At 41.6% G+C, this 18,658-nt stretch overlaps 1 protein-coding gene across 6 annotated transcripts in view; it reads left to right on the forward strand.

Moving 5' to 3' along the window:
* Positions 1-18,658, forward strand: part of CRPPA (CDP-L-ribitol pyrophosphorylase A) — a 223,280-nt gene that overhangs the window by 87,683 nt on the left and 116,939 nt on the right. For all 6 annotated transcript variants that reach the window (XR_012644052.1, XR_012644051.1, XM_074984660.1 and 3 more), the window contains 3 exons: positions 7,226-7,323; positions 15,830-15,919; positions 16,804-16,896. Coding sequence is in view for 4 of the 6 variants with exons in the window: in XM_074984660.1 (XP_074840761.1) it covers positions 7,226-7,323; positions 15,830-15,919; positions 16,804-16,896 (281 nt within the window). In the remaining 2 variants the exon portion in view is untranslated. The remainder of the gene's footprint in view (positions 1-7,225; positions 7,324-15,829; positions 15,920-16,803; positions 16,897-18,658) is intronic.

Genomic DNA, 18,658 nt, shown 5'->3' on the forward strand with positions numbered 1-18,658 from the left:
GCACAGTTAATTTAAAAGATTGGGTATGTTTCTAGAAAGGATATGATACAGGATGTCACTGAATAATCTGATCAGAAGAATTCTGTGAGTTCATAATGAAGGTTTAGTTTTAACCTAGAATTTTTTACCTTTGTAGATTTCTTGCCATTGTAGATTATTTAATATTTCCTCCTTTTTAAGTTTTCAGACTCCAGATACCTTAGTCTGAAGGCTATCATTTCCATCTTTTTTCATACTTTCTTCAACACTTCAAAAGATGTTCTTTCAATTTGCTCAAAGCATAATTTTTAGTGAAATGAAAGATTGCATATATTTTCACAGCAAGTATAAAAAATAAATATGTATAAAATTCTGTTTTCCCCAAAATTAATTGAACACTGAATAATCTTAAATGCTGGATTAGCATAATGATCAATACATTTTCTTAATGTTGATATGTCCATGGTAGTGAAACTAGGAAGTTTGCAGCTCAGATTTGTCAGGATTTGGGAAATACAAACAAAACTCTTTTAATTCATAGCCCTGTCATGACATCTTTGCAAGAAAGGGAAATTGTCATTCTTAAGATGTATAAACACTCCTGTATAAATGCAGGCGTATTTGTGTGAATTCTGATTGTACTGACAGTTGCTGTTTGAAGAATGTGGGAGTGGAGCTGTCATTTATTTTGAGTGAATTTTGCATTTTTATAACATTTTCCGTCTGCTTGATTCAATTTCACTCCTAATATATTGTAGACAAGTGAATCATAGTGCTTTATTTTTTTTTTTTTTGCATTTTTAATGTCACCTCTGAACTGTAGTTTAGGGTAGCAACACCTGTGTTGCTTCTCCATGATCCACCAAAGGCATGCACTTTTAGGCTTCTGTCTCAGAGTTATTACCTCTTTTGGACTGAGGCCAGTGTTGGTCTCTTTCCTGATCAGGGTTTTTCCTGCCTATTTCGCCATATCTCTAGCAAGCTAGACTGCCTAAAAGGCCAGCATCTGCACTTAGCATTTTTTTCCCCAAAGGCAGTGCCAAGTATATTGCCTGCAGTTATCAGTTACTATACAGCCCTTTATGAGCAAGCACATTTACTTTTCACGTGCAAGTGTTACAAAAAAAAACATTAAACAATGAAAGAAGGTATGTGCATGCTAAAAAGCTGGGGGTTTCTTGTAATTACAAATTCACAATTGTCTCAGAATCAGAACAACCAGCTATAATTCAGTCTTTCCTTCATACAGCTTGAGTATTTGATATCGGCTTCATGTAATTGGTGATCAGTGGGCAGAAGTCTACCCCTGAGGATGTAGCTTCAGAAGACTGAGTTTTTGCAGCATAATCAGAGGTGGAGAATAAGCACTCTCTTCTCCTTAGGTATTTCCCAGGAAAATCCAACAGTTTTTGTTCCAAAAGTCCATTGTGACCTAACACTCTATTCTATATAGTCTTCTCAACCCCCAGGTCTTGCACCTGTCACATCTTCCCTTCAAGAGTTTACATACAATCCATGCCCATAAAAAAACAGACTGTTATCTTAATGCATTGGAATTCAGAGATACTGAGGAACTTAACTCAGTAAGGTCTCTGAAGTATATTCAGGATATTGCTATATCTTGTAGCGGGATTTGAATCACCACAGCGGCACCTCCTGTTGGTCGCCCCGGGAATTAGCTCAGTTTCTGGGAGAGTACCACCTTCTGGCCCATTGTCGCTCTGCTCTTTGCTCCACTATCTCCAACGTCTCTCTGTGGACCCTCATTGCTCCTTGAACTGTGGCATCCTCTTAAAGACACTGCCCTCCAGCAATACTCACCACTCAGTTCTCACCCATTTCTGAGGGCATCAGCAGTCCTCAGTGGCACACCTGGCACTGTGGCAAACTGCAGCCCCAAAGTCTAGCCTCTTGTCTCAGGAGCAAGCCACAGTCTGTATAGGCCATAGTTTTGATAGCAAGGTGTAATGCAGGAGGGAAGGGGAGACCCTGGCCTGCCCACTACTCTGGGTTCCGACCTAGGGACCCTCTGGTGGCAGCCATGTCCTGCCCTCCTTCACTTCCCTTAATTGCTCTGATTCCTTGGGCCACTTCCTTCTGACCCTTCCATTTTCTTGGCCCTTGTATCACGGCATACCACCAGGCAGGTATCAGGCGGGAGCTTCTGTTCAGCTCCCCTGAGCCTGCCCATCTCTGCTCCCCACAAAGTCCTGCTTCTGTGGAACCAGTCCGTCCCTTTACTGGTCAGGACCCAATTGGCTTCTGCTCTGCTGAGCAGCTCCTTATAACAGGGCTGCTTCAGCAAACTGCCCTTTGATTGGATCTCTTTAAGCCTCTTTCTGATTGACTCAGTTTACATGGGTTCCCTCCAGCCTACTTTTTAACTCCTCTCTAGCTACAGTATGGCAGCTGCCTTGGTGTCTATGCAGACGGTATTTAGGCCGCTCCTTTCGGGTCTCTCCACAGAAGCTCAGTATTTAATTCAAGATTTTCCCTTCCACAGGAAAGCCTTATTTGCTGAATAGATGGACACCAAGTTACATGGGTTGAAAGACTCGTGCACAACCCTAAAGACTCTTGGCTTATGTGTTCTTGGTCTGTGTGTAGGAAGTTCAGTCTGCAGTTGTCCCAGCCCCAGGCTTCCCATTCCCTTCATGGATTGGCTCAGAGAAAATTCAGAGGCTTCACGAGGAGGTTGAGTAAGCAGCCCCAGCCTGCAGCCCAAGCAGGATTCATCCAGTTGAAGCCCACATCCAAATGCCCCTTTTCAGGGTGTGTCCAAGAACGACATACCTCTCAGTTTCCCAGATCCACCCCCCTTCTGTTTTTCCGCCACTTGCGCCCTTTCTGTCGTTATGCTTGGGTCCATTATTTTGGGTCCATTATTGTGGGGTCACATTGGGTCCTTACTATGTTGCATCAGGGCTATACCATCCAACTGTCCTTCACTCCTCCTGCCCATTCTCCCTCGTGTCCCTCTTCTGGGTCTCTTCCACAGAAGTCTAGTCATGGAAGACGTCAAAGGGTTGCTGTGGATAGGTGCAGTGGGTGAGATCCCACCCCATTACAGGGTTATGGGTTTTATTCCTGTTAATTTTTTAATTTCCCAGGCTAAGGACAGGCTTTGTTCAGTTCTGGACATGCAAGATTTGAAGTGTTACCTTGTGAAATTCAAGATCCACAGAGTCTTCCTGACCCTCACCATTCCCTCCTGGGATCTGGGAGATTGGTACACCACCCGTTACCTCTTGGATACATTTTTTCATATTACAATTTTTGAGTGACAATTCTTGCAGTTTAGGTGCCACCCACTATCAGTTTGTGGTCCTCCTGTTCAGCCTTGTGACAGTAAACCCTTGGGTGTTACCAAATGTCTGTCAGGGATAACAGCCTACCTCCTGTGCCAAGGAGTTCAGATTTATTCATAACTGGACATCTGACTTATCACAGGCAGCTCCAGCTCCAGAATCTGCAGGGACATATATCTGCTTCTATATGTCATCTCTTCAGCCTGTTAATAAACAACACAAAATTGACATTAGTGCCAGTTCAGAGGACAGAATTTATCAGCACATTGTTTGACTCAACATGAGTTATAGCATTGCTGCTACTGGACAGGTTTCACTGCCTGACAGACCTCATCACACAAGGCTCCACCTCACCACTCACCAGAGCCAGGGCATGTCTGCATCTCCTCAGTCACATGGCAGCGTGTACCTACATGGTACGACAGGTGGAAGACATAGAAAAGGCTTTCTTCAGACAACTGATAGAAGTTGCTAGATCATGGGCCCTGGTTCTTATAGGTGTCTTCAGTTACCTTGACACCTACTGGGAGACCAATACAGCGGTACATGAATAATCCAGGAAGCTTTTGGAGAATGTTAAGGACAACACGTGCGGAAGGAACCAACCAGGGGCCAAGCTAAGCTCAACCTGCAGCTCACAAACAGGGGTGAATTGGAGGGCAAGTAGATGTGCGTGGCAACCTGGGCAGCAGTGATCATGAGATGGTCAAGTTCAGGATCCTGACCAAAGGAAGAACGGAAAACAGCAAAATAGAGACCCTAAACTTCAGAAAAGCAGACTTTGACTCCCTCAGGGAACTGATTAGCGGGGTCTTCTGGGATGCTAACATGAGGTAGGAAGGAGCCCAGAAGAGTTGGTTGTATTTTAAAGAAACCTTATTAAAGGCACAAGAATGTACCACCCCAATGTGCAGTTTAAAAAAAAAAAAAAGGTAGGCAACCAGCTTGACTTAGCAGAGAAATCGATGATGAAATTGATGATGAGCTTGAATGAAAAAAGGAAGCTTACAAGAAGTGGAAACTTGGACAGATGTCTTGAAGAGTATAAATATATTGCCTGAACATGCAGGAGTGTATCCAGGAAGGCCAAAGTGTTGCAGCCAGCAAGGGATGTGAAAGGTAACAAAAAAGGTTTCTACAGGCATATTAGCCATATGAAAGGTGTGGGGAAGGTGTGGGACCCCTGCTGAATGAGGGAGGTAACCTAGTGATAGACGACGTAAAGACGTTGAGGTACTCAATGTTTTTTTTGCCTGTCTTCCCAGACAAGGTTGGCATGTGGCAGCATAGTATAGGAAGAAAGCGGGCAGCCCTTAGTAGAGAAAAAACAGATTGAGAACTATTTAGAAAATATGGACACACACACATCCATGGGGCTGGATCACATGCATCCCAGCGTATTGAGCAGCTGGCTGATCTAATTACAGAGCCATTTGCCATTATCTTTAAAAATGCTAGGTTTCCAGAGTTGTCATCCTGCCATAATAATGTTAAGGAGCTCAGGAGAGTGTGTATCATGTGCAAAGTCTTCATGACTCATCTGTTGGGACTTTCCTCTGAGCTCATGGTCTCATGTTTCCTTTTGCACCTGTCTTGGGAAGGTAGCTTTCCTGGTGGCTAGAGGAGTCTCTGAACTGTATGCCATATAGTGTCTTCATGTACGATAAGGTGCCGCTCCGGCAACTCCTGGCCTTCCTGTTCAAGTTAGTCTCCATGCTCTGCATGGATCAAGACATAGTCCTCATAGTCCACTGTCCTACACCACACGAGGCCAACCAGGAGAGGTGCCTCCACACCCCAGATATAAGGAGGGCACTTATCCTTTACTTAGACCAGACAAAGCCATTTAATTGATCATTACAGCTATTCATCACATATGCCAAGAGGATGAAGAGGCTCTTGATGTCCACACAGAGTAAACTGGATAACCTCTGGCATCCAGATGTGATGTGAATTAGCAGGAATCCAGCTGCCACGGCTACTCTGGGCAGATTTGACCAGGGCACAGGATTTCTTGGCAGCTTTCCTTGCTCATATGCTGATACAGGACATCTGCAAGGCTGCAACGTGTTCGTACATTTACAACCCACTGTGTGATCACACAGTTGCCTGGGAGGATGCTGGGTTTGGCAGAGCTGGGTTGCAATTGATGTGTCCTTAATCTCCTTCCCACCACCAATATACTGCTTGCAGTCAGCTATGTAAAGTAGACATGAGCAAGCTCTCGAAGCGGAAAAGATGGTTATCTGTTTCCGTAACTGGTATTCTTTGACAGGTGTTGCTCATGTCCATTCAACATCCTACCTGCCTTCCCCACTGTTGGAGTTTCCAGAAAGAAGGAACTGGGGTGGAGGAGATCTGCCGGTGTCCTTTTTAGCATTGTATATTTGCACCGCTCAAGGAGGCGCTGGAGCCAGTCCCTTATGGATAGTTCTGAAAGAAATATTCTGGCAGTGGTGCATGAGCAGAACACGCACACTTATGTTGAATGGATATGAGCAGCACAGCTCAGAAAGCAACAGTCATGGAGATAGGCAACTGTCTTTTTTTGGAAGGAGTTTTGTTTTGTTTTGTTTTGTTTTTTTAAATTGAGATCTTTGAGCTGCCTCTTGTGAAGTTACATTGGATGCTACTTGATTGCGGACTCTTCTTTGGGAGAAATTTTCTGTTGTGTCTTAATTCTGCTGCCTTTTAGGATTCCATGGCCTTATTCCAAATGTAGATTTTCACAATTGCTGTAATTTGACCTTACTCATTAAAATTTAATTTAAATTTAATTTCTTAAAACTTCATTTTTTAAATGTGCTACCGCTGAATTGCTCCATTCATGTACACATATCTTGTACTGCTTCATTCCTTGCACTGTGCTAAATTGGAGTGATTTATAGAATACTAGAACTGGAAGGGACCTCAAGAGGTCATCAAATCCAGTCCTTTGCCCTCACCGCAGGACCAAGCCACTAGCATGGTTTCTGGTTTTAAACTTCCTTACCATTCTCAAGCAGTTCCTTTCTATGGACAAAACGTAAATTCAGGATGGTTTCTGTAATTGCAGATTCCACATTTTACATAATAAAACTGTTCATTATTGTGTAGAAGTCAGCTTTGATGCAGGTTTGACTTCACTTTCTTTCCAACAAATCTGTTGGATATGAATCCTCCCATAATGGTGGTGTGCCATGGTTTCCAGTGGACTGAGAATTGAGCCATGTGTATTTCACTCTCATTTTCCTCTGGTTCTAGTTCTTTCTAATTTATTTTTCTTTCTTTATAGCCTAATCCAAAGATCATCATCACCATTTTCTCCACTGTCAAATTGTGCTTTTGTGTTATTGTAAATACTACAATGTACAGCACCACTCTTCCACATCTTCTTTAGAGTTTTTTGCAGTTAATTCAGTTTTAATATTAATTGAGCAAACACCAACATGGAGCTGGATGTTTGGTTCTGGACTTCCTTTATCTGTCTGCACCTTTGCCCAATTTGCTTCTTGCTCATTTTGTAGTAAATCCTTTGCAGCATTGCTGGAGAGGAAATAAACTTGTGTGTAATCAGTATATTAGGAAACTATTATACTCTCTTTACAGTCACTAAATGTAAGTATGTTGGGTTCATTCAAAACCCATTGAAGTCAATTAGGAATCTTCCCATTGATTCCAGTGATCTTTAGGTCAAACCAAATGTGTGTGTGTGATTTTTACAAAATTCTGCAGAAATAGAAAATAGGGAATAAACTGCTAATTTGATGTTCTGATTTATATTAATGGTTCTGACTTGCCTTGTACCAAGGCCTCTTAAAATGAGATTTTCAGCTCTTGAAAAAGGTGTATTAAAAACAGCAGTTGAAGAAATTGAAGGTACGGGTCAGCATATTAATAATTTTGTTTGATACAAGCTTTACATGAAACATTCATTTCTTGTTTTCTCTTGATTACAGACAAGCTATCACAACAAGTTTGTGTTACCACTGATATGAAAGAAGATTCTGTGCAATTAGGTTTTCTTCTTCATGAAACTCTGAAAAACCAAGTAAATGTAAGTACTAGTGTATAATGTGTGTATATGTGTTGCCATCAACTCTTATGGAAATTGGCGTAATTTCACCATAGTCTTAAAGACAGCATCCAAGGCCCTCTGTGTCATTAGAGTAATTTAAATGGGAAGAGGTAACCAGTCAGCTTTTCTGCTTCCTCTTTCAAGTATGTGTCTTGCCAAAACTTAGAAAAGTGTTTTATTGGCACTCATTACTTTAGAAATACATCTTTATTTGTCTACGGCAGCTTTGCCATTCTAGCCCATAGTAGCAAACAGTTTAGGATTCATTTAGGATTTTTGCTCACTTCTGAAAGCAAAGTCTAAAGAACCATTGGCTACTTTATCATCAGATGGAGTTCTCTGATTATTCAATTAGTTTGCTGAAGGAGTTTTGCCTTCTCCCCGCCACGTCTCCCAGGCCCGGCTGGGCTCTTGGCATCTAGAGCAACATAACATGTTTTGCAAACGAAACACCTGCTCTCTTGTAGGCAAACCACAAGGAGCTGTGTTGCTTTAATTAGGTGTTTTCGAGAGTTCATGTTCAAGGACTGGGAGGATTGATATGGCTTTTTTAGAGATAGAAGTGCTGAGCCAGTTGTATTGTAGCTGATTGCTTTTCTCATAATAATGTGCTCTCACTTGGTTATAAAAGCTGTGAGAATAATAAACTTAGGACCTTCAGACTATAGAGCTGTTGGCCCCCTGCTGTCTATGTTTGTCTTTGTCTTTCATCCTTCGCGGTATCGCACCTCTGGGACCTGTCACTAAAAAGAAATACAACAGTTTGCTTTCTAGAAGACAGTATGTGATGATAGATTCTGAAAGCCAATATCTTTAGGGAAAAAAAAAAAAACCCTGAAAAATTATGTCAGTGAAATGCACACAAAAATATTTGACAGATTTTCAACAAGTGCCTCATCTTATATCATAGTAACACCTTCCACAAAGATTTTTAACAAGAATTTTACCATAAAATATGCAGGTACTGAATTAACATTGTTACTAAACCAAAAGATACTTTTCATTACATTCATATCTATTATTGTAAAAGAGGTCAACAGCCTATACATTTTGATTGTTAATATATCCATTGCCTTGTTTAAGCAAGTACATTTATAATGTAATTCAAGACGCGTCCCTCTCTGTGCTTGAAAATTATGCACCCCTGGTTTCTCAGTGCTGGGCCTCTCTATCAAAAGACTTCCAATTTTGATGAATCTGGCTAAGTTGGTTAATAATTTTGTAAATAAATAAACATCTGAAAGGGACTATACTAAAGCTACGAAATTCATGTCATTTGGGATAAAGGGCAGGTTCACAAATGAACCTTTCAGGGGTGAAGGGCTATTGCATTATTCACAGCTCTATTTAGACTGCTGGAATGGTACTAAACTCCGCCATGAAGCCTCTATGAGCTCCATGCCAGTCCCAAGCCTGGATGAAGGAGGAGGTTTGGTCAGATGTGTGTCAATGCTCTGACCGTCAATCAATAATACAAATTAAATCTGATGCCAGTACGACTAAATGATAAAAGATGCCGGCTTGGACATCGCCCGGATAAACAAGGTCTGCGATACCAATCGAGCAATTGGGGGTTGGGTCAATAAGTTGGCTACCAAAAGAAAGTTACAACTAACACATATGCTATCAACTGGAACATGGAATGTCTGAACACTGTGAGCAAGTAGAAAATTAGAGCTGCTTTGGAAGGAGATGGAGAGATACTGATGCGATATACTTGAACTGGCAGAGATGCATTGGACGGGATCAGGAGAGATATGTGGTTGCGAAGTCATTTGGTCAGGAAACAAAATGAAGCGTGAAGCGGGAGTTGGATTGCTTCTTAGCAAAACAGCTAGAAGACCATTGTTAGGATACAGACTGGTGAGTGCAAGAATGATGGTAGCGAGATTCAAAGCAAAACCCTTCAACATCTCAGTCGTTCAGGTGTATGTACCCACGTCAGACAGTACGGAGGAAGAGATTGGGTTATTCTATAAAGACTTGACAAAGACAATGGAGGAGATACCAAAGAAAGGTGTGTTGATCATCGGAGGTGGTTGGAATGCGAAGGTTTGAACAGATAACGAAGGTTGGGAGAGAGTCATGGGAAGGTTTGGATATGGAGAAAGAAACGAACAAGGTGAGAAACTACTGAAGTTTGCTACAGAGCATGAGATGGAGATCTGCCGCACAAGATTCCAACAAAAGGACTGTAGGAAGTGGATGTGGCAATCGAATGATGGGAAGTCCAACAATATGGTAGATGTGATTTTGATAAGAAGAAGATGGATAACGTCAGTACAGCAGTGCTGAACTTTCCCAGGAGCTGATATAGACTCAGAGCACAGTCTAGTGATTGCAAACATCAAGATAAAACTCAAAATAAAACGTAAGACACAGTTTAAAAAAAGAAGAGATGTGGCGAGACTATGTGACAAAGAAACAGGGAATGCATACAGAGCAATGCTTGAAGAGAAAATTAAGCAGATCACCACAGAGAAAGACCTACATAAGAGAGTCGCAGGGATGGCCATCGTGATAGAAGAGGCAATTGAGCAGACTGTTCCAGAAGAAGAAAAGATCAGTAAGAAGTGGATTAGCCAGGAGACATTGAAGTTGGTTCAAGAGAAGGGAGCATTGAAGATCAGAAGAGATGTCTCTGAGAGGGCAGAACAGCAATGTAGGGTGAAATGCAATGAGTTAAGGAAAGCAGCCAGAAAGGATAAGGAGAAATGGTTAGAGGAGCAAAAGCTGCAGAAGGTTAGAAAATGGAAGCTACAACTATTTGGGCATATTTGCAGAATGAATGGCAAATGAAAAATCAATACCCTGGTATTCGGCATAATGGATGTTTTGCATAGAAGAGGCAGACCCCACAGGGAATGGATAGATGATACAGTAGATTGGTGCGGAGCTAGTCTACAGAAACTAAGCTACTCTGCACTGGACAGGGAAAGATGGAAGGAAATAGTGAGAGAGGCATCAGACACCAACGGGCGCTGAGCCCATGGTTATTGATGATGATGATGATGATGAATGGTACCAACTATGTATATATTTAATAAAGTTAAACTTTAATATTTCAATTTGTTTTTATGGATCCCTGATGCATGTGTATTCACGTTCTATTATTAAACAGAAATTGAAGCAAATTCAAACTGTAATGTAGGAGGGAAAGTAATTAGAAAAAATGTGTTTTCTGTAAAAATAGTGCTTTCAATTCAATGCATTCATTTTATGAACGAAATATCGAGATAGTTTAAAATTTCTATTTTATACATGAATCAGAATTGGCCATTTGTAATAATTTTCAAAAACTGAAAGCTAAGTGCTCCTAAATAAAGCAATCATTTGGCAAGACCTCTTATTTCCATCCATTTAGTCACATAAGCATACTGTATTCATCGTGTTATTTCCGCATGTTGTTTACTCACCAAGCCTAAGTCTACACTTGCATGTTCTTTTGAAAGAAGGGGGCTCTTTCGAAAGATCCCCTGGAGCATCTACACACAAGCAGCATTCTTTTGCAAGTAAATTGAAAGAATGGGCACTCCTTTTGAAAGTGCTCTTCCACTCCCATTTCAAGAAGAACTTCTTTCGAAAGAAAGCATGTGTAGATGCTCTGCAGGGACCTTCTTTCAAAAGAGGAGTCCTCATGGTGCTGGATTTTTTAACCCCTGGCCCATTCTTTCAAAAGACCAAGAGCTGCGAGGACGCTCTCTATCAAAAGAGTGGCTCAATCTTTTGATCCACTTTTTTGTGTGTGGACGCACTTTTCTAAAGGAGTTTTTTCAGAAGATATCTTCTGGAAGAACTTATTTCAAAGGCTCTCTGTATTGTAGACATAGACCAAGTGTTACTAAAGCTTAGCTGACAGTTTTCAAAAATATCAGCTCACATATTTCAGAATTTAAAACAAAATAAGTTAAAATGCTGGCACATAAAATAGACAGAAAATCTGTGCCAAGTATAAGGAAGGGTACCATTCGACTGAGCTGAAACCAGAATTTCTTATATGCTGCTGAATTGGAAATCTAAGAGTCAGTGACAGACACTTAGGCTATGTCTACACTATGAGATACATTCAAATTTATTTATATCAGTTTTCTAATTCTGGAATTTTACAAGTTCAGTTTTGACCATCTACTTCACACCATGCTCCCCACAAAGTTGAGTCATTGCTGCCACACACATACATTGGCTAACATCGACTGTTGCAGTAGTGAATTGTGGGAAGCTATCCCATGGTTCCCTCATTCCTGTAGCATTCTGGGTGTGCTCCCTGGTCATGACATCATGTTCCCCCTATTGTATTTTCATTATTCCCTTCCTGATCCCTGAAAATATGTCAATTACTGGAAATAATGCAGAAGACACCCAAAATTAGAAGAAAGAATTTTTGGTTTCCCACTACATTATATTGCCAACATGGGTGCAGTGACTGTATTCTCAGCTGGCCATCCAGTGAGTATCCCACCTCCCATCTTTGCAGAAATGTGATCCCTGAAAATAATTCCAGGGCCCAGAAACTTTCTTACACTGAGAAGAATGTAGGAAGAAGGAATTTTTGGTTTCTCTATATACTATACTAATGTTAGGGAGAGTCTTAATGCAGGTTCCTGGACTGCTTTTTAAAGTTAGATACAAGAGGATAGAAAAGTGCAGGAAAAAAAGAATTTCTGGTTTTCCGCTAGTGGCAGCAAGCCCTGGTGTGGGCCAAGGGGGGATGCTCAGTGGATGACCAGTTGAAGTCATCCTCCCCCAGCAGCGTCAGCCTCCCCTTAGCCACTAGGGGGAGACTTTTCCCTGGCGGTGGCAACAAGCCCTTTAGCCACCAAGGGAGACTTTTCCCAGACAGCAGCAGCGAGCCCAGGTATGGGTCAAGGGGGAAGGGGTCAGTGGATGACCAGTTGAGCTGTTCCTTCCCTGGCGGCAACAGCAAGCCCTTTACTTGCTGGTGGGGGGGAAAGGTGGTCTTTCCCCAGCGGCAGCAAAGTCCCCAGTATCTTAACTGCTGGGGGGACTTCCCCACAGCAGCAGCTAATACATTCACTTTTAAGGCGTGCGCTTCCACACTTGCCTTTAATTGAACGTCTGAATTTGAGCTTGACGCTATACCCATCAGGTAACTGCGATTTTATAATCTTGAGATTACTGCACCCAAAATCAAACTAACAGTCTTTACAGTGAATACAGTCACGTGGTAAAATTGAGCTAACTGAATTAAATTTGACTTAATCTTGTAGTGTAGATGCAGCCTTAGATTCCTGCTTCTGTTGGTAGCTCAGCAACTTGTGGGTGAACTAATTTCATCATATCTTTTACAAGGGAGTCCAGTATTGATATATGTATTTCAGAGATGAATCTTCCACATCTCTCAGTAATTTGTTCTGATGGTCAATTACCTAGTGTTAAAAATCCTTTTCTGCTTTGAACGTCCAACTCAGTTTCTATCCGTTTCTAGCCAGTCTGCTTGGCTGACACATGCTTTTCGATCAGATAATTTCTTTTCATATAAGTGTTTATATTTAATCAAGTAACCCATTAACCCCTTTTTTTGATAAGCTAAATAGATTGATGTTCTAAGTCCCATTTTAAGGTATATTTTTCAATTTATAAATAATTCTTGTGACTCTTATCTGAACCTGATCCAATTTTTCAAATAGCTTTTTTTCAAGCATGATTGTCAAAACTAGACATGATATTTCAGATGTTATTTCATCAGTGTCCTATTGTGAAGCATATGGGTTAGCGTTTGACTGAGCTGAAAGGTCAGCAGCTGGCTGCTGCTCCAGGGAAAAGACCCGTTGCTTAACTTGGTGATGCTCATGAAAGAAAAAAACAGGAAATTCAGTACAGGAGCTGTCAGGGGCTCATCAAGTTCACTGCTCTTTGTCTCCCCTGGTCAAGAGGACTTGTCAGCGGAATTGGACTCTCCTTCCACTCCTAACACCGTTGAGCCTTCCAGGGGCTTTATTGCCATGATATTGCAGTTCCCATCTCAACAGGACTTGGCTGTGGCACTGTCAGCGCCAACATCAGATCCGTCAGCAATACATCCTTCAAAGGGAATCAGAGCTCTGGCACAGTGGCTTGCACCATCCTCGGTGGACTCCTCAGTGCTCTTGACGTCGTGACTGGACTTTCTCCAGGTCAAGCTTATGATGCGATGACGATTGATATCACCATGGTTTCATTCCCCAGTGCAGTGTTCACCCACTATTTTTCAGGAATATGGAGTGATCAGGCAAGAAGCCTGGAATGCCATAGAATGAAAACAAGGAGTAATAAAAGTCTGACTTAGAGCTTTCAGAATTTTATACTGAACATACTAGTTACTGTACTTGTAAGGAAAAGGTATAGTGAGGTAGAACTGCATCGATGGATTACATGGGAAACTGATTTCATCGGTACAAATGTTATGCTCATTCCACAGGGCACAGCATTTTGGAACCATGCGTGGTCTTCTCCAGAAAACATAAGGAAAGTTCAGATGATCAGCATGCCATAATATGTGGTGCATCAAACAAACTGACACTGAATACCATGAAGATTTTCTACTAGGATGTGGTGCAATATTAAAAATGTCACAAGTTAACTTCTTTTGAGTTTATGTAATGGTAGAGGACTTTTTCTTTAAATATTAGGAAGCTATTGGAAGATAAGTGTTTAAAATGTCCTACTTTATAAATTATTTTCTAAACAGTCAGGTGGAAAAAAAAAACAACCCAGGATTTCTGCCAATCTAACCTGAGGGAAGTTTCCTTCCCAGAATGGGACACAGATCATTTGCAGGTTTAAAGTCATGTAAATGATGGAATCCCTGTAACTTGAAGTCTTTAAACCATGATTTGAGGATTTTAGTAACTCAGCAAGTTATAGGTTTGCTACATGAGTGGGTGGGTGAGATTCTGTGGCCTGCGGTATGCTGGAGGTCAGACTAGAGGGTGATGGTCTCTTCTGACTTTAAAGTCTATGGCTGTGTCCACACATGCCACTTCTTCTGGAAAAGGCATGATAATGAGCCATCCAGAAGATGCTAATGAGGCAAGGATGTGAATTTCCCATGCCTCATTAGCTTATGGGCTCGTGATTTGGAGTCCAGAAGAAGCTTTTCTGGACTCCAAAATACACATGCAGATGCGTGGTCTGCGGGGATCTTCTGGAAGGAAAAGAAGGGGCTTCCGGAAGGAGGGTTTCCTTCCAGAAGATCCCCACAGGCTGTGTGTCTGCCCGGACCCCAAATCACATGTCCATATGCTAATGAGGCAGGAGAATTTTACATTCATGCCTCATTAGCATCTTCTGGACATCTCACTACTTCCGGAAGAAATGGCACGTGTACACACAGCCCATGAGTAGGTTTCCAGCAAAACAAGAATCATCATGAAGCTATTTCCAACTGACCTTTTATGTATTCCAAATTGAGGTCTTATGTTAGTCAATATTTACCCCTCTGATATGTCCAGTAAAAGCTGTGTTATCCAGCACTCAGAAACTTGGCACACTCTGTTAACCGGCGCTCGGGGTGGCTGACCCAGGACTGCCTGCCCTGCTGGGGTCTGCTGCTGTGGAGCTACCTTCCTTGCCAGGGCCTGCAGTAGGGCAGATCTCCCCTACCCACCCCACCCTCCCCCCACTGGCTGGGATCAGCTGAGCAAGGACAGCTTCCTGGCTGGACCCCCCTCCCCCCGTCAGCTGAGTGGGACTGTCGGCCCTGCTTGACTATCCAGAAAACTTGATTATCCAGCAACTCCTGCTCCCCTGGGAAGCTGGACAATCCAGCTTCTACGGTAAAGCAGCCAAGAAGTCCATTTTCTATTGGAGCCATTTTTCTTAGAGTGAGAACGCTTCTTAACTAGTACTATGCAGAAATCATTATTTATTATCCATTATACAGTTACAGACTCTTTAAAAAAATGAAGAGTCCTGTGGCACTTTACACATTAACAGATTTATTTGGGCATAAGCTTTGGTGGGTAAAACCCAGTTCATCAGATGCATTGGAGACTATTTTAAAGTATTTAGTGAAAGTATGGTCCTCAGGAGAAATTCAAATAATTTATCATTGTATGTAGGTAAGTCCTTAACCTGAAAATAAAAATAAAAAAAATTCTAGCCTCTGACTCCTTCAGTTCTGCATCAGTCCATCAGCAACAGTGAACCTTAATATTTGAAGGCTAAAATTTACAGAGACTGGAGACAGGACATTCTCAATAGCTAATATATGTCTCTAGAATAGCTCTTTCCCAGCAATACCACTTAAACACGAATCTGGCTTTGATGATAAAGATTTGAAGAATACGCTTTTTTGTCCAAGTGTTATTCAACTGACAGAGTGCCCTGGCTTTTAATTGCCTCACCAAATCTGGCTGTGCCCTCTCTTGTAAGCTGTAGGAGGGAGTGTTTTTGAGTGGTCATAGACACCACAGTGATGGCGGCTTTAAAAGTAGCAATATTATTCTGAATTTGTGTGATGACACAGTATCTGTTTGTTTTTCAGCAGGTTAAAAGTATATCAGTGTTTCTATGCAAAAATGATCATAGTCTACAAAGCATCTTAGGACAGTGCTACAATTTTATTTGCATAAATGTGAGTATTATGGACAATATGCTGATTATGCATGTCACATTTAAGATAGCTATTGATTTTTAAAATAAACAATTCACAACAAGTTTTTGTGGGTAATATGTTTGAATAATAGTAAAATCATGGGGACTCCACTTCTGAGGCTTGTATTTCTAGTGTGACAGGCCCAGAAATTCCCTTATATTTCAAGAGTCATAGATAGTTGAAACACTAGTAGCTGAATATGAGCCCTTCCTACCCCCATTGTTACACTCAGTCCAGTCACAAGTACCTTGTATACCAGCTAGAGAGTTCTTGCATAGGTGGGACAAAGAATTCTTATAAATCACCAGTTGAAACAAATGAATTTAAAGGGTTGTAGAGCTGAGAGTGTATTTATTTAATTACCATTGTACAGTCTCAAAACCAGAATACTCAGACTGAAGCTATTACTGGAATACAGTTTGAGAGTCCCTCTAGTGCATGCTTCCACAGAGAATGTAGTGACTGAGATTGACTTACATGGAATGAGGCTGGTTCTGAATATTGTGGCCATCATCCAACTCAGCGGTCATTACATGACCTGTGCTGGTACCTATTGGCTTGGACAAATCCATTCCACTAAACCAGTGGCCTAGGATCCCATACTTGAGCAAGAAGAGCTTAATTTGAACCATGTTTACATTCAAATTTTTATCACTTACATGCCTGAGAAATGTTCATAATAGTATTCATGACACCAGGATGTATATAGCTATAATTTTACCAGTCAGAAGCATCGGAGAATAGAAGAGGAATATTAAGTGCATATCTCCCTTTCCAGTGGATAGAAGACCCTTTCACCGCATTTTGTTAATTAGCTTTTGCTTTATTTTCTGTTAGTGACTTTAAAATTTACTTTTATTTAGGATAAAAGATCTCACTTTCAAGAAATCCAAGAACTAGTGGATATACTTGAACATGCAAGTATTTCTGTCTTACATCCGGTTGTTCTCATTTCGGTAAGTTAACATATAAGTTTAATGTAATAAACCTCTTATGAAATATAAAATGTTCTTTTTCTTAGAATCTGTAGAATGCATAAAATATGTCATGTGAAGTATCCTTAGATTTTAAGTATTCTTAAATGGTGAGCTGTAACTTAGATTATTCTTTTTTTCTTTTTGGTGGTCACTCGATAATAAGTAGGATGCCTTCATGTCACCCTCTTATTTGTGAGTCCATTGATGGCTGATCAGCCCAGTTCTGGAGCTGCAGATCTTATCACAGAAGAGGCAGGTGTTAGTAGCTGTTGGAGGGGCGCAGGGCAATTTTTGATGCTCTTTTCTTCTCCTCCTCCTCCTCCTCTCCTTGTCTTCACTGTGGCAGGACCCCTGAAATTGCACCACCGCCGCACAGAGTACTGTTCTCCATATGGTGACGGTCTTGGGGAAGGTTCTCCCAAGTGTTGACACCGATGATGTACATTTTCTTGTGTGCCTTCAGCATGTCCTTATATTGCTTCTGCTGGCCCCCAATGCTCCTCTGTTCTTCCTCCAGTTTGGACAACAAAAGCTATTTTGGGAGGCTCTGATCAGACATCCGAACCATGTGACCACTCCAACAAAGTTGTTGATGAATGATAGTGGCTTCAATACTGGTCATGTTCGACTCTTTCAGGACGCTAATGTTTGTGCACCTATCCTCCCAAGAGATAGTTAGGTTTCTCCTGAGGCAGCATTGATGATATTAAGTGCCTTCAAATGGCACTTGTTTGTTGTCCAGGTTTCACATGCATATAGTAGTGTTGGAAGAACCACTGCATGGTATACAAGGAGCATTTCTTGGGATAGATGTCCTGGTCCTCAAAGACCCTTTGTCTCAGGTGCGGGAAAGTAGAGCTTGCGCGGCTCGGATGATGCTGGATTGCCACATCAATGTCGACTTTAGCAGAAAGATGACTTCCAAGGTATGGGAAGTGTATGTACAGTAAACTCTTTGATATCGGTCATCCATGGGACCAGCAGGTTGCTGGATAGTCAAACATTCTGGATAATCAAGAGTACTCATTCTGCGTGGGAGAGCAGAGGACCCTGCTGGTTGCACACAGATGCAGCACAGGGGGACACAGGGAGGCACTGAGAGAACTACCCCACTTGGGTGGGGGTAGGGCATTGCTCTCCCTCACTGTTCACAAACCCCAGCCCTGACACCGCTTCTCTGCACTCCCACCCAGTGTCCTCTGACCAGATCTGCCTGGCTGTGAGTCATACCAGTTATTCGAGTGTGCTGGTTAATCAAATAGTGGTTAAAAAAGAGTTTAATGTACTTAATACTGCCATGAACTAAGGTGAGGCAGATAAAAGACATGGCATTAGTGAAAATTTACTTTATTTTCTGTAAGGTTTTGTGGTTTCTAGTCCTAGTAGTATTTTTAGCTGTCATTGCTTTATTATGGCGCATTTTTTCAGGCGCTGCGGCAGATTGCCTAGAATTCTGTCAGAGAGTAGAGCCGGCATTTATAATTATATTATGTAGTTTTATCAAAATATTAAAATTATGATACTTTTCTGTCACGTTTTACTAGAAAATAGGAAAAAATGATGTACAATATAATTTACAAAATTTTATTTGTCTTCCTGGATCTCTTTAAGAGCCGGTACAACATTTCTGAAACTGGCACCCTGAGATCTCTTGGTGTCACTATGGGTGATCCACCGGCTCTGCTGATCAGCTCCTCCCCTCTCTCCATCAACTCTGTCTGCTGTCTCCCAGTGCCTCTTG

This window comes from Carettochelys insculpta, chromosome 2 (genome assembly GCF_033958435.1).
Source record: "Carettochelys insculpta isolate YL-2023 chromosome 2, ASM3395843v1, whole genome shotgun sequence".
Lineage (NCBI taxonomy): Eukaryota > Metazoa > Chordata > Testudines > Carettochelyidae > Carettochelys > Carettochelys insculpta.